Source organism: Acomys minous (genome assembly GCF_964271855.1).
Source record: "Acomys minous genome assembly, chromosome: 5".
NCBI classification, from domain to species: Eukaryota; Metazoa; Chordata; class Mammalia; order Rodentia; family Muridae; genus Acomys; species Acomys minous.
Window position 1 is genome coordinate 125,222,320 of NC_140494.1, and position 15,548 is coordinate 125,237,867.

General features: G+C 39.9%; 1 protein-coding gene across 15 annotated transcripts in view; it reads left to right on the plus strand.

Moving 5' to 3' along the window:
- The window catches only part of CSNK1G1 (casein kinase 1 gamma 1), a 116,495-nt gene that overhangs the window by 62,243 nt on the left and 38,704 nt on the right, over positions 1–15,548 (plus strand). For all 15 annotated transcript variants that reach the window (XR_014779379.1, XR_014779380.1, XR_014779381.1 and 12 more), the window contains 2 exons: positions 11,171–11,322; positions 13,703–13,937. Coding sequence is in view for 12 of the 15 variants with exons in the window: in XM_084782387.1 (XP_084638513.1) it covers positions 11,171–11,322; positions 13,703–13,937 (387 nt within the window). In the remaining 3 variants the exon portion in view is untranslated. The remainder of the gene's footprint in view (positions 1–11,170; positions 11,323–13,702; positions 13,938–15,548) is intronic.

The window sequence follows — 15,548 nt, forward strand, 5'->3', positions numbered from 1 at the left end:
GCAAGGTTAATAATCCTAGACCATAAGCTTCCCATCTGTGTGCTGCTTCGTCAAGTTCCCTGTTCTAAGGATCTGCTGCAGTGACGCATTGGTAGCAGCAGTGCAGCCACTGGGCCACTGGTTCTAAGCCCCACTCCCTCTCCCTCTCTCAAAACTTCTGGTACTTCCACAGTACTGTATTTCAGAGCATTTAGCTGTTGGGATAGCATCATTATCATCAGATAACTAAGCCAACCAACAGTTGTCATAGATCACATCGGTTTATAAGTTTTTTTGTTTTGTTTTTGTTTTAGAATTTAGGGTTTTAAGGGTGACAGTTCTTTATAAAGAAAACTATTAAGAAAGAGTGGAGTCATGTGTGAGATTAGGATCTAAAGTTAGCATAAAGGGTGAAAAGTACAGACAATGAAAATTAGTCTTGGAAACCTTTTTTAGTTTTTCAAGATAGGGTTTCTATAGCCTTTGCTGACCTGGACCTGCTTTTAGACCAGGCTGGCCTTGAACTCCCAGAGATCTGCCTGCCTCTGCTTCACGGAGTGCTGGGATTACAGGCATGCACTCCCACACCCAGAGGTCCTGGAAGTCTTAAATCTCCATTAGAGTATATTCTGACTGAGTTTGTGTTTGTGATCATGCTCTGTGGATGTATAATACATCAATACACAGTTATATTCGCTGTATACTCTGCAGTAGTACAAAGTTTATATAACAACAGCCACATTTGCAAAATAAGTTGTAGTAGTAGTGTTTTATCTTTGTAAACTTCCCCCCAAGCATGTGTGATTAAGTTTGTTCTTATCCTTTTCCATATCACACATGTCCTTTATTTTACAAACTCTTTCTGTCTTTCTATCTTTCTTCTTTCTATCTTTCTTTTTTAAGGCAGGGTCTCAGTGTATTATTCTTCTCAGAATGTTCCATGCTGGCAGAGCATGGTGTGTCTTTCCTTCATTTTTATCTCCCTTGCTCTGAGGAAGATCTAACGTAGTGCCTGTCATCTAGCGAGCTCTTCAGAAAACTTGGGGAAAGAGGAGGCAGATGAGCAGCATAGATGGGGTGTAGTCATCATTGTTTTGGCTGCAAGTAATTTAACTATTTAGGTTATATTAGACTTACTAGAGGACTGAAGGGACATGCCAGAAAGCTAAAAAAGGGAAATAACCCATCTCATGACAGATTGGAGCAGAGATCTTGGGAAACCTCTGTCTGTCTGTCTGACTCTTCTTGTTTCTCACACTCTTTATCTGATTTTTCCTCCACCTTTCACTTCAGTTTCTGCTTACCTTACTTTATCCTACACCCCGCCACACATACACACATTATCAGCCTTTTCTATTTCTTCTAACATTTGGTGTAAGATGCCATCTTGGCAGCCAGAACTCCTTGTAAATTTAAGACCATCAGGGGTTGGCTAGAGTCGTTTGTCCCAGCTTCAACTGATTGGCTGATCCAGTTTGGGTTAGTTATCTGATAGCTTTTTCAGGGCTTGTGGAATCCTGTAGTCCTCACCACTCAGCAAAGAACAAATTTTCTAAGATTAGAATTTAAGAACTGGGTTATAGAGAGATGGCTCAGAGGTTAAAAGCACTGGCTGCTCTTCCAGAGGTCCTGAGTTCAATTCCCAGCAACCACATGGTGGCTCACAACCATCTATAATGTGATCTGATAACCTCTTCTGGCTTGCAGGTGTACATGCAGACAGGGCACTGTATACATAATTAAAAAAAAAAAAAGAATTTAAGAACTGGCAGAAAGCCAGGCAGGGTGGCACACGCCTATAATCCCAGCACTCGGGAGGCAGAGGCAGGTAGACCTCTGTGAGTTTGAGGCCAGCCTGGTTTACACAGTGAGTCCAGGACAGCCAAGGCTACACAGAGAAAGAGTCGAAGCATTAGAAAGGTTGAAAAGCACTGCTCTAAGAGTACTCATGATGCCCTATGCAATGCCCAAAGGGTGGCTTTGAGAACAAGGAAGAAAACACAGACTAGCTTAAGAAAGAGGTTAAGACAAAACAATACCAGCATGTATAACTTAGTGTTAAAGAACAGAAAATGGCACTAGAATCTTAACTACTGTGCTAATTTGAAAAATGAGCCCCCACTAGCAAGCTCACTCTTCTAAAGCTTTGCCTGTGTAAGCACAGTAACAGTTTTCTGGAACTAACCACAACCCTCCAGTATAGTCACCTTACACATAAGTTAGCTGGGCTCATTTCCAGAACTTTACCTTCTGTTTTGAATGTAAAAGATAAATTCCAAGTAACAAATCTGCCTTCACACTGAACAGATGCCTCCAGTCTGGTCTGCACTTTGCAAAACAACACACTCTAAGGGTGTCAGTACATTGTGTCACTGTGAGATATGCACGGGTCAAACAAATTCACAACACTCTACTGTAACTGAAAAAACTAACAATGAAATGTGTAAAATATAAATAGCTTTTTTTCTTGAAAGAGAAAATTTTCCAAACTTTTACAAGTAAAGGAAATTATAAAACTGAGTGGTTTCTTAAATTTCTCTTTTTTTTTTATCTTTTATAAACAATTTTAAAACATTTAAATTTGATTCTCTTTTTACTTCTTAATTTATATGTGTGTGCCATGATGCTTGTCTGGAGGACAGAGGACAGCTTTAGAGAACTGGTTCTGTCCATTCATTATGGGTTATGGAGACTGAACTCAGGAGTCAGGCTTGTACAGGAAGCGCTTTCAACTGCTGAGTCCTCTCTGTTCCTTAACACCCCCCCCCCTCTCTTTTTTTTTTTTTTTTTTTTTTTTTGACACAAGGATGTACCCTTGGCTGTCCTGGACTCCCTTTGTAGACCAGGCTGGCCTCGAACTCACAGAGATCTGCCTGCCTCTGCCTCCCGAGTGCTGGGACTAAAGGCGTGCACAACCACACCTGGCCTTAACCTCTCTTTTTTAAAATCCCCTTTGAGACCGAATTTCAATATGTAGCCCCCTGAGTCCTGCTATTTTAGGCATGTGCCACCAAGCCTGACTGAGTACTAAAGTGAAGAGAAGGGCCAACTGGGGCTGGCTCCAGAAGAGGAGCAAGTCTCTTACAGCATTGTACATAATTGTATAATAGAGTTAATGAGTAAGATCTCGGTGTAAAAATAATCTCTCAGCGTGTTCAATATTTGTAATGTCGTGACATGATGTAGTTACCTACAGTTCCCTACACAGCTCATACCTGACAGTTGCTCAATATAATTACACATCTCCAAACCCTCAAGATGTTTTAAGTTTATGATTTTTACACTGGTCACAATCACAGCTATCCTGGGCCTCCAGACTGACAACCCATATGTCATATACAATCGCAGAATTCATCCTGTTCCCACAGTTAGGTCTCAGATATCAGTTATTTATTTTGATCAACTTACAGTTAATTAAGGGTAATGCCATGTTGTTTATTACTGGAATTACAGATGGAAATTTGTACTAGCACTGATTTTTTAAATTCAGATTATTTCACATATACAGCTGTTTTGTTGGCATGTACACCATCATGTGTATGCAGTGCCTCTGGAGTCAGGAAGAGGGCAATGGACCCCCTACGATTTGAGTCACAGTTTTGGAGCCATCTGACATAGATGTTGGGAACTGAACTGGGGTCCTCGAAAGTATGACACCGTCAGAGAGAGACAGACACACATAGACACACACACACACACACTTAAAAGAAAGAAAACATTTTTAAAAAATTGTCTGGGCATAGTGGTGTACACCTTTAATCCCAGTACTAGGGAGGTAGAGGCTGGTAGATTTCTGTGAGTTCAAAGCTGGCCTGATCTACATAGCAAGTTCCAGAATGTCTCAAAAGACCAAAACAAATAACCAAACAAACAAAAATAACAAATAAAACCTTAGGAGAGAGAGAGAGAGAGAGAGAGAGAGAGAGAGAGAGAGAGAATGAGAGAGAATATATATATATATATATGTATGTATGTATGTATATATATATATATATATATATATATATATATATATATATATATATATATATATATATATACATACATACATACATACATACACACCAGGTCTTCACCTTATCCCTTGAGGAGGGCATTTTACTGAACCCTGAGTGGATGGCAGCCCCCCAGAAATCCTCTCTCTTTCCTTCACATGGCTGTGGTTACTGTGAGTTTGAGGTCAGCCTGGGCTTCAAAGTGAATTTCCCATTAGTATAGGTTACAGTGAAACCACCACCACCTACCAAAAAGAAGAAAATTTAAAACTACATTATCTCTTATGTTTCATAAACACCAAGCTGGGCATACGAACTCATTCTTAGGCTTTTATATTATTGTAGATAGAATTCGCTTCACAGTTAGACAGTTTAGTTTTGGGTCCTTTTGTTTGTTTCTTTATTTTTAAGAATTGGAGGCTAAATATTAGGTAATAATATGAGCAAATTACCAAAAGTTTCAGGTGCTTCTGTTTCAGTTCTCAGCCTGATGTACATTTAAAATATCTCTGCTTAGAGTAGTTACTGTTCATAGTGCATTACAGAATCTTTTAGGTAACAGCAGCTTGGATGACAAATGAACAATGTTGGTACGGTAGTTTTCACCCAAATTAAGTTTATGATAATTAGCTGTGGTATTATAACCTTACTTCCTGTGGTATACAACTTGATATATGTGTGAGACATATGGCTTACAAGATTTACAAGCAAATGCTATTGCTAAGTAGAAAGGCTATTTCTGGAAACATACTCAGAGTGATGTGATATGTAATCTTGCACTTTGGGTTTGTTGAGGATTTATCCTATGATTAAACTGTTGTATTCCTTTGGCTGATTTAATGAGGGACCTCACTTTTGAGTGCATTATTTCCAGAGCAGATAAAAGATTAGAAAGCTAGCCTGATGTGATGGTTTTAAGCCTGGCATCCCAGTACTAGAGATAGAAATAGGATTATTTCAAGTTCACAGTCGCCCTGAACCAGAGTGTTTTCTTTAGCCTAGATGTCAGTGAAACCCTGCACCCCTCAGAGAGAGATTAGAAACTACCTTAGTTTCTGATGTACCATAATCAAAGAGTCCAGTACACATTTACTTTGCTCAGCTTTGCCATCCTTTTAACAATTATTAACAAGAAGTGCCTTGTACCTTGTGTTACCCCGGGGTTTATTAAAGAATTCCACATGGGAGGCAGAGCCAGGCAGATCACTGTGAGTTCAAGGCCAGCCTGGTCTACAAAGTGAGTGTAGGACAGCAAAGGTTACACAGAGAAACTCTGTCTCAAAAAACCAAAAGAAAAGAAGAAGGAGCAGGAGGAGGAGGAAGAGGAAGAAAGAAAGAAAGAAAGAAAGAAAGAAAGAAAGCTGTTCTCATCCCTAGAAAGCCTTTAAAATAACCCTAAAATTATTTCCTTTAAAAGGTATTGTGTCCAAAATGGATATGGTCACACACCTGCAATACCAGCAGTCAGGAGGCTAAGGCAGGAAGATAGCAAGTTTGAGGCCAGTCTGAACTTTGTATAGTGAAACTCAGTCTCAAATGAATAGACAAATAAAGTTGTTGTGATCTGAAAGAACTGTGGAGAAACCTGTTTGTTCCCTGAGTCCTGGTAATGTATTAGTCATAAAGCAAAGCAATGCCTTATATTTCTTGTATCCAGGTGCAGTTTCTAGTTGGGGCTGCCCAGCACTTAAAGAGAAGCACTGTTTGCTTCTCCTCCACTCCTAGAAATTTTAATCCAAAACCTGTTTACGTTTTGAGTTTGTTGGGTTTTTTGTTTGTTTGTTTGTTTGGTTGGTTGGTTGGTTTGGTTTGTTTTTTTGTTTTTTTGTTTTTATTTTTTTGGTTGGTTGGTTGGTTTTTTGAGACGGTTTTCTCTGTGTAGCTTTGGCTGTCCTGGGCTCACTTTGTAGACCACGCTGGCCTCGGATTTACAGAGATCCACCTGCCTCTGCCTCCCAAGTGCTGGGATTAACTGCACGCACCACCATGACCAGCCTGTATTGAGTTTTAAGGATGTTTCAGCTGATCATTGCTCTAATTGCATGCCGCTGGTAGCTTACTTTTTTTTTTCATTAGTTTATTTATTCGCTTTACATCCTGATTGCAGCCCCTGCTCCCTCTTCTCCTCCCAGTGCTCCCCTTCTTTGAGGAACCCATGGCTACCAACCTGCCCTGGCATATAAAGTGCAGCAGACCTAAGTAGCTTACATTTTAATTGTTGCTCCACATGGAATCTAAGTTTAATTCATATTAATTTAGGGGTTTTACAAAGATGAATTTAGAAGATAGCTAGAAGGAAATTATAATCATAATTTAGATTTAAAGAGGAACTAATTTATATACTTTCGTGTTGCAAAGATATTTTAAAAAGCCAATTTACAGATACTAAATACAAATACTACACTCAAGACTCTTGACTTGAGCTCTTTGTGCACGATCTTGGAACTAGTACTTTCCTGGAAACACTATGAAACTATGCAGTGGTCTAGAGATGGTCCCCAGCAGCCCCAAATTCACCAAGGCCTTCTGAAGTCTTCCATGCAGCAACCAGGGACTCCTCATTCTGTGAACTTCCTAGGCAGAGTTTATTATTGACGTTATGATTATAAATTATAATCGTGACCCAAGAGTGTTTTTGTGTGTTGTTAGTAAGTATGAAAACTTGTGTGAATTTACACAATGAGAAAAGAAACTATTTCAAGTCTATGCTTAAAAGACAAACCAAAGAAAAGTATAGTTTTTTCTTTTTTTCCAGAGTTTGATTAACAAACCAGAGCTCCATTGATTAATATTAAAGCTCAGAACAGTCTTAAGACCAGAGTAGCATAGCAGCAGGAAGAAATCGTAAGAATCTTTTATTTATTTTGTGTATGCTTAAATCACCCTCTTAGACCAAAAAAATACCTTTTTAGGTCCTCATAACTTAAGCTTCTGTATCTTTAGGCTTTTTCCCCCTATTTACCTTAAGACACAGGTGAGAGTGCTGGGAGCAGTCACTGTGCTTTAGCTAAAGGAGTAGTACAAAGTTACATCTGAGGCCTGCTTATCTTTAACATGAGGTCTCTGAATAAGGCAAACAGGTTTGCCTTTTTAAAATAAGAGATCTTGCAGTTAATTTTCACTAGCTAATGAACTGACTAATGAGCTTACTTTGGGGTAAGGAGCCAATTGCCTGTTCTCTAGCTGTCAAGCCACCATTATCTTAGCCGTCAATGTGATCAGAGACCTGAGATAGATACAACTTAATCTAAACGAATCTATGTATCAATAAAACTGACAAGGATGACTAGTCAGTCCATAGTCCTCCACATTGACAGTGGTCCCAGGCTCCTGTGATTTTGTTGGCAACAGGAAGGAGACCATCTGGCCATCAGGCACAGAAGAGGAGAGGCTTTTGCTGTGGAAGGAGAAAATGGGAGAGACTGACCTCACTTTATTTTCAGCAACATAAGATAACTCTCAGAGTGCCCAGTTTGTACATAGTTCAGGCTTGGCCTTAGCAGTGGGCAAAGCGTCGAGGGCAGTCTCGCCCAGTGGTTAGAGTACCACAATAGGGTGAAGTCATCTGTCATTATTCACAAATCTTCTCGGAGACCTTGGGGAGTTACTGATAGAGGTTGGGAGTCTCTGTCTCTCATAATAAGCTTAAATATATTTAATGCCATATTCAGCAGGTCTCTGAGAAGCTTGAAGGGCTTGTATATTGGAGTTAATCTTTGTCTGTCTTTAGAGTTACCTGCTCTAAACTACAGCTTGTAAACATAAAACAATTTTATGTTGTTATTTTCTATTTACCTTTGAACACATGTATAGGAGTCTAAATAAAGCTTAATCCTGAAATAAAAAAGAAAGAAACAAAGAAAGAAAGAAAACTTGTGTGACAAGGAAATGCCTACATTTTATATTAAAAGTTGTTTGAAAACAAGCAACATGGCCTGGAGAGATGGCTCAGTGGTTAAGAGCACTGACTGCTCTTCCAGAGGTCCTGAGTTCAATTCCCAGCAACCACATGGTGGCTCACAACCATCTATAATGTGTTCTGATGCTTTCTTCTGGCCTGCAAGTATAATGCAGGCAGGGTGTTGTACATATAATAAATAAATCTTTAAAAAAAAGAAAAAAGAAAACAACTTACTACGTTTTGGTTTCTCTGTGTAGCCTTGGCTGTCCTGGACTCACTTTGTCACTTTGTAGACCAGGCTGGCCTTGAACTCACAGAGATCTGCCTGCCTTTGCCTCCCCAAGTGCTGGGATTAAAGGTGTGCCTGCTCAGTTTATTACTCTTATTTTTAACTAAGTAGACCTGATTTGGAGCCTGTGTTAAAAAAAGATAGTGCACCTACGCCAGGTAAAGGAACAATATATTTATTAACTATGGTTAACTCCTTTTTTTTTTTTAAATAAAGCATGTAGCTGTACATCTAGAGATGTCGTTTAGTGGTAGACCACTTACCTAAGGGTCAGCCCTCAGCACTTAAAAAAAAAAAGTGTTAGAAGGATGGAAAGTCCAGCTTCAGTGTGATATTCCACAGGCATCAGACATCATGTTCTTTTGGTTGCTGCATTTCTTCTGTTGGCATATTCTATCCTCAGGTGCTCAGTGTTTCTTGTTGGCTTCTGGAGTACAGTAAGGAGTACCTTCCACTTGAGTCAACTCTCTGAACGAGCTTTTCTAGATAGAACCACCCCACCCAAAACACTTCTGCTTCCGTCTCATTGACCATTCCTATAATCAGTTGTAACTGTGGGTTGCTTTTTGCAATGGTCAGGAGTTCTAGGGACTGGAGAGGTAGCTCAGTTGGTGAATTAAGACCAAAAGTTCAACACTCCACCCAATACTCATGAAAACCAGGCACAGTGGGGCACTCTTGTAATCTCAGTGCTGGCTGGGAAGTCAAAAACAGGAACAACACCCGAGATTGACTCTGGCCTACACACAAATGTACATGCACAGATACACATTTGCACTGCACACATACACATACACATCAAAAACATTATTTAGCAAATAGGGAGAAAGAAACAGTGAGTGTTGGCCAGACAACTAATAGACCCTGCTATGACTAGCTTTGAGGAATATAATACTGATGTTAGGAAAATAAAATTTTAGAGACATTTAAAAATATTAAATTGAGCATAAATTTAAAATATCCTACATGCTATTATGTATTTGAAAGATAAAAGCAATTAACCTCTTGGATAGAATGTTCTATGTTGAATTTCTCAGCAAGACTTCTTGAAAACAATTGTTACACTTTTGTATGTTTAAAATTAACTGAAAAATGACTTCGGAACAACAGGGGCAGGGGAGACAATTCAGTGTAAATCCTGTTTCTGTTTGGAGACAGAATAAAAACTAACTCCAGAATCAAGAGCCTAGTACTTTATTAGATGACACAGACCAACCATGAACATAATTGAAACATTCAACTTGGTTAGGGTCTAAAAGGAGCAAGGTTGATTGATGCAGTACATGAAATAGCTAAGCACATGTACTTCGTGGAGGTGAATCACATGACTCCATATATGTAAGGCCTTCCCTGGGGAAAAGGATGGCTTGATGTGCATTGCTTCTGCCTTTGTTTCATCCATGTGCATTAGAAAAGAAGTGGCTGAACAAACCAGACAGCTCCTGCTTTTCCCCAGGACCAGAGTTCAGTTCCCAGCACCCCAATCTCCTAAGCACCTGTTACTGCAGCTCCAAAGGATCTGTGTCCTCTTCTAGCTTCCGTCGGCTGCATGTATGGCATATATATATATATATATATATAATTGGTTCTGAGCATAGTCTTTAACAGTTGAGCCATCCCTCCAGCCCCAAAAATAATTCTTTGTTTTGTTTTGTTTTGTTTTGTTTTGTTTTTTGAGACAGGGTTTCTCTGTGTAGCCTTGGCTCTCCTAGACTCGCTTTGTAAACCAGGCTGGCCTTGAACTCACAGCGATCCACTTGCCTCTGCCTCAAGCGCTGGGATTAAAGACGTGTGCCACCATGCCAGGCTCCCAAAATAATAATTAAAAGAAAAAAAAAAAAAGATGGATGCCAGGCATTGTGGCACACGCCTGTAGTTCCAGCACCCAAAGGCAGAGGGAGGCTAGACTCAGGACAGCCTAGTCTTCAGAATGATTTCCAGGACAGCCAGGACAACACAGATAAACCCTTTCTTACAAAAACCTAAATAAATAAATAGATGGATAAAATTGCATTTTCTTACACTTGGTAGAAGACGCAGTAGTGATCGGCAGCATGCGTGACTGTAGGCTGATATCCACGTGTATGACTGTAGGCTAATATCCACGTGTGTGAGGTGGAAAGGTTGCTTCTAGATAAGGCGAGATCATTTTTTAAAATGTTTTACAGGTTTCTAAGTACCTCCTGCTCTCATGGTATCATTTTATAAGCATTTACTGAATACCTTGTTTTTGCGATTCACTGTAAAGAGGAATTAATTCACAAGTAGCTATTTAGGTGAGAAAACCCAACTTTTTAGTTTCACATATGTATGAATTTCAAATTTGGGAAAACTGCACTTCTGAGATTTTGGTTTCCCCCTTTTCTTTCATAATTACCTAACAGCAACCAAATGCTAAGTGTCTACTGACTCCTAGCTGGAAATAAATAAATAAATAAAGCTGTGCAGAGATTCTGTACAAAAAGAAAGCCAGTTGTGCTGGCCTAGGGCCAGACTGCACTTCTTTGACCTAGCCTCTTCAGTCTGAATTCTCCAGGGGGCGGCTGTTGCAAGCAACTGCGTTTGGCTGTAGCAGTAAGCCCTGGGAATGCTAATGAAACCAGCTAATGTAACAAGGTTTGTTAGCATGGGTTTGAGCTCAGTGAGGCTTCCTTTGAGCCTTTTATGATACTGCACTTTCAGGCGTCCTTTGGGAAGAATAGTTTACACTCTGAACCAATAATGGATCAGAGGCCATTTTCTTTTATGTAGTAGTGGAAATGCCTTTGGCACTCCAGTATTAAATAACTGCTTATTTGAACATACTGTGCAATGACTTAGCCTTTTCCATCATAATGGCGCCCATTGAAGCTATTGTACTCAGTTTAACTTTTCCAGGAGGGACTGTGAAAGGAAATTGAAATCTTACAGATTACACTTTATATTACATTCATTGCTAATGCAGTTGTCTTATGTTTTGGCTTTTATGTCTCCCACTTTGTACCCCGTTTCCCCCTCTCCTTTCAGGTGAAGGCCTCCCACAGGTGTATTACTTTGGACCATGTGGCAAGTACAATGCCATGGTGCTGGAGCTCCTTGGCCCTAGCTTGGAGGACTTGTTTGACCTCTGTGACCGAACGTTTACTTTGAAGACGGTGTTAATGATAGCCATCCAGTTGGTAAGTTGGTGAGCTGTTCCAGAATATAAATAGATCCCTTGCCCACCTCCTTGCAGGCCTTTGGTGATCTGTTAGCTATACTGACATCTGGTGAGGTAGTCTTTACAGGCTTAATGGTATTCTAGAAGGAGCTAGCCGGCTTCTGAAAGGAACTGGTGGAACTGCTGCTTTAGCTCATTCCTATGGATAATTTGGCCACAAAGCGTCTTCACCAGTATAATAATAAACCAGACAGCTAAGGTAAGTTCTTAGTCACACAGCATAGAGGGCTACCGAAGAGTTAACTGAGAGAAGCCAATGTATCTGCAGTTTGCTCTATTTTAAGTATTTGCACCTTGAATTCCTGTAACTGAAGTGGAAGAAGATAATTTACATTAAGGAAAAAGAGGACGAATAGGTGGAGTTGTGCAAATTCAAGAAATTGCTTCAACATTTTATTTATAGTCTTAGGCACATAGCTATAAGCTTTTTTAAAATTTTATTAATTTATTCAGATTACAACTCAGTTGTTATCCCATCACTTGTATCCTCCCTCCCTCCCGCTTTCGCCTTATTCCCCTCCCCTAGGACTAAGACCAAGGGGGACCTCCTCCCCCACTATATGGTCATAGGCTATCAAGTCTCATCTTGGTCATAGCTATAAGCTTTTATCATGTCCTCCTTCTCTCACTGTTGAAAACTAGAAAAAAATTAGATGTGCTATCCACTGTACTAACTTTTATTCAAAGTCATGTGACTGAGATGTGTAATTCTCTGGCATATTATATACTTTTGGGATGGCCAAAAAGCTTTGCAGCCAAATTACATACTAGTTCCAGCTTAAGCAGTTAGAACAGTCTCTTTGAGAAGTATTTTAGACCCTCAAGCAAAGTATTCAAATATCGGGGAGATTGTTTTGAGGTATTATCTCACCAGCTAGGAGGGTTGTGTACCACCCCCCTCCCACAGCCTTCAGGTACATCTAAATTCATTTGAAGTAGTGATGGTCTCACCGTCATTCCATAACAATTAGGAAATACTCCAAGTATTAAGCCTTCCTTCCTATGCTAAGTAGAAATGCCTTATAGATAGAATTATTTAATTAAATTTGACACAATGTTACAATTACTTATTTTAAGCTGCAGTCACTAGACTGCACCCTTGTTCTGCTGCTAGCCAGCTGTCTGATACCAGGCTAGCAGTAATTTCACATTTCTGCAATGCCAAGATTGGGGTTTGAGAGTCCTGAGCAACTGACATAAAATGTGGGCAGGAGGTGAGGTGGTAGTGGTGTCTGTCTCAGAGGCATGTTTGCAAGTTACAGTATATAAGGTAAAAATATTACCATCTTTGCCAAATTGGACTGTCTCATTTTTTTCTCCTAATTTTAACAGTTTTTATATATTTATAACAAAAGTATTTTGGGGCAGGGAAGTGCTGAAGATAGACTCAGCAGTTAAGAACAGTTACTGCTCTTGCAAAACCTGAATTTGGTTCCTAACACCTATATCAAACAGCTAACAGTGCCTGTAACTCCAGCTCCAGGGACTCTGATAGCCTCTGGCCTTGTGGGCACATGTACACATTGGTACACGTATATATGCATAAATAAAATTATAAAGCAAACCTTAAAATGTAGTTTTAGTTTATAAGTCAGTAAGGTGGGAGATGAATAAGCCTGGGGTTTTTTGTTGTTACTTTATTTTTTGGAGACAAGGTCTTACTCTGTACCCCTGACTAGCCTGGAACTTTCTCATATAGAACTGGGTGGCATTGAACCATCTGGGATTAAAGGCCTGCACCACCACACCCAGGGTGCAAACCAACCAAGAGATGAGTTTTAATCTTAGTTTCTGAAGCCTTAAGATGCTGAGCCAGGAACAGCAGCGTATCTGTAGTGGCAGCTACTTAGGAGATCCAAGTAAGAAGATTGTTTGAGTTCAAGAGCTCAAGGCTCAGCCTAAATAGCAGTGTAATACAGAACAATGGGAAGGGAAAACTGGAAGGGGTGGGTGGCAGTGAGATGACTCAGCAGGTAAAGATGCTTGTCACCAAGTCTGACAACCTAAGTTTAGCCCTCAGGTCCACATGGTAGAAAGAACTGACTCCTACAGATTATCTTCTGACTACCATGCACACATCAGTGAATGTACTTGCATACACCCGCACAAATAAATAAGCAAACAATTTTAAAATGAAATATTGTAGGCCAGGCATAATGGCCCATGTCTTTGATCCTAGCACTTAGGAGAGAGAGGCAGGCAGATCTCTGTGAGTTCTAGGAGAGTCAAGCTACATAGTGAAAACTTATCTTAATAAAAGAGAAGTATTTTGGATTCCCCCCCTCCAACATGCTTATTTTCAAAGTATTTCTGTTATTTTCTTTCTTTCTTTCTTTTAGCTTTCTCGAATGGAGTATGTACATTCAAAGAATCTCATTTACCGAGACGTCAAGCCAGAGAACTTCTTGATTGGCCGACAAGGCAACAAGAAAGAGCATGTAATACACATTATAGATTTTGGTCTGGCCAAGGAATACATTGATCCTGAAACCAAAAAACACATACCTTACAGAGAGCACAAAAGCTTAACTGGAACTGCACGATACATGTCTATCAACACACATCTGGGCAAAGGTGTGTTTAATGGGGCAGGTTATGTGAACAGCTTTCTTTTCCAATAACACTTTATTTGCATTACAAACTTGTGCCATTTGTTACATCATAAGGTAAGTGATTTTTTTGTATTTGAGAGATTGAAATGGTAAGTTAGTGATGTTCCAAAATACCTTAATACTGTGTTTTCTGATGCTTCATTCTTCAGCAGTTTAAGAACTTGAGTTAGGGACTAGAGAGATGGCTCAGAGGTTAAGAGCACTGTCTGCTCTTCCAGAGGTCCTGAGTTCAATTCTCAGCAACCACATGGTATAATGTGACTGATACACTTTTCTGGCCTGCAGGTGTACATGAACACAAAACATTCATATACATAAAATAAATCTTTAAAAAAAAAAAGAACTTGAGTTATTGCAGTGTGATAGTAGTATCTGAGTGGGTTTAGTAATGAGACTTGTATTTACATGTGTGTGATGCTAATTATGAGCAGACAAAAGGAGAGCATTAGGCTAGTGCCTGTGTTAGTGAAGAGGTTGAGAGATGGCTCAGCAGTTAAGAGCACTCACTGGCTGTCCTTCCAGAGGACCAGGCTCGCTTCCCAGCACCCATATGGCAGCTCACAACCATTTGTAACTCTAATTCCAGAGGATCTGATCTGTTCTGAACTCTTTGGGACCAGGAACACATGTGGTACACAGACATACATACAGGCAAAACATAATGTGGATAGTGTTTAGCCCACTGGGTCATCCACATGGTGGTGGTCTTTATTACTCCATAACGTCTGTTTTGAGCATCTACCCTGTGTGATAGCACAATACTTCATAATCTTGGTGCTCTGCCATTACCACTAGAATTACTCCAGAGTTAGGTTTCATGAGCTTCTTCAGGTCAAATCTAATGACTCTCTCCATATTGTAAAGAGTTTATTCTTTTTGTTTGTTTGTTTGTTTGTTTTGGTTTTGGTTTTTTCAAGACAGGATTTCTCTGTGTAGCCTTGGCTGTCCTGGACTTGCTTTGTAGACCAGCTGGCCTTGAACTCACAGAGATACGCCTGCCTCTGCCTTGAGTGCTGAGATTACAGGTGTGTGCTACCATGCCCAGCTGTAAAAAATTAATTCCTTAGCCGGGCGTGGTGGCGCACGCCTGTAATCCCAGCACTCGGGAGGCAGAGGCAGGTGGATCGCTGTGAGTTCGAGGCCAGCCTGGTCTACAAAGTGGTTCCAGGACAGCCAAGGCTACACAGAGAAACCCTGTATCAAAAAACCAAAAAAAAAAAAAAAAAAAAAAAAAAAAAAAAAATTAATTCCTTGCTTCCTTCCTTTTTTTTTTTTCTTTTCTTTCTTTCCCTTTCTTCCTCTCCCAGCTCCTTTCTCTCCCTCTCTTCGTGTTTTTCAAGACAGAGTTTCTCTATGTAGCCCTGACCAGGCTGGCCTTGATCTTAGAGATCTGCCTCCTAAATTCCAGCACTCAGTTTGAGTTTGAGTCTTGAAGCCAGCGTGATCTACAGAGTGAATTCCAGAACAGCCTGCAGAGAAAACCCTGCCTCAAATAAGCAAACACATTTAAGACATTGATAACATTGATTATTTTTAAATTTTAGAGCTCAAAAATGATTTTTCAAATGATCTA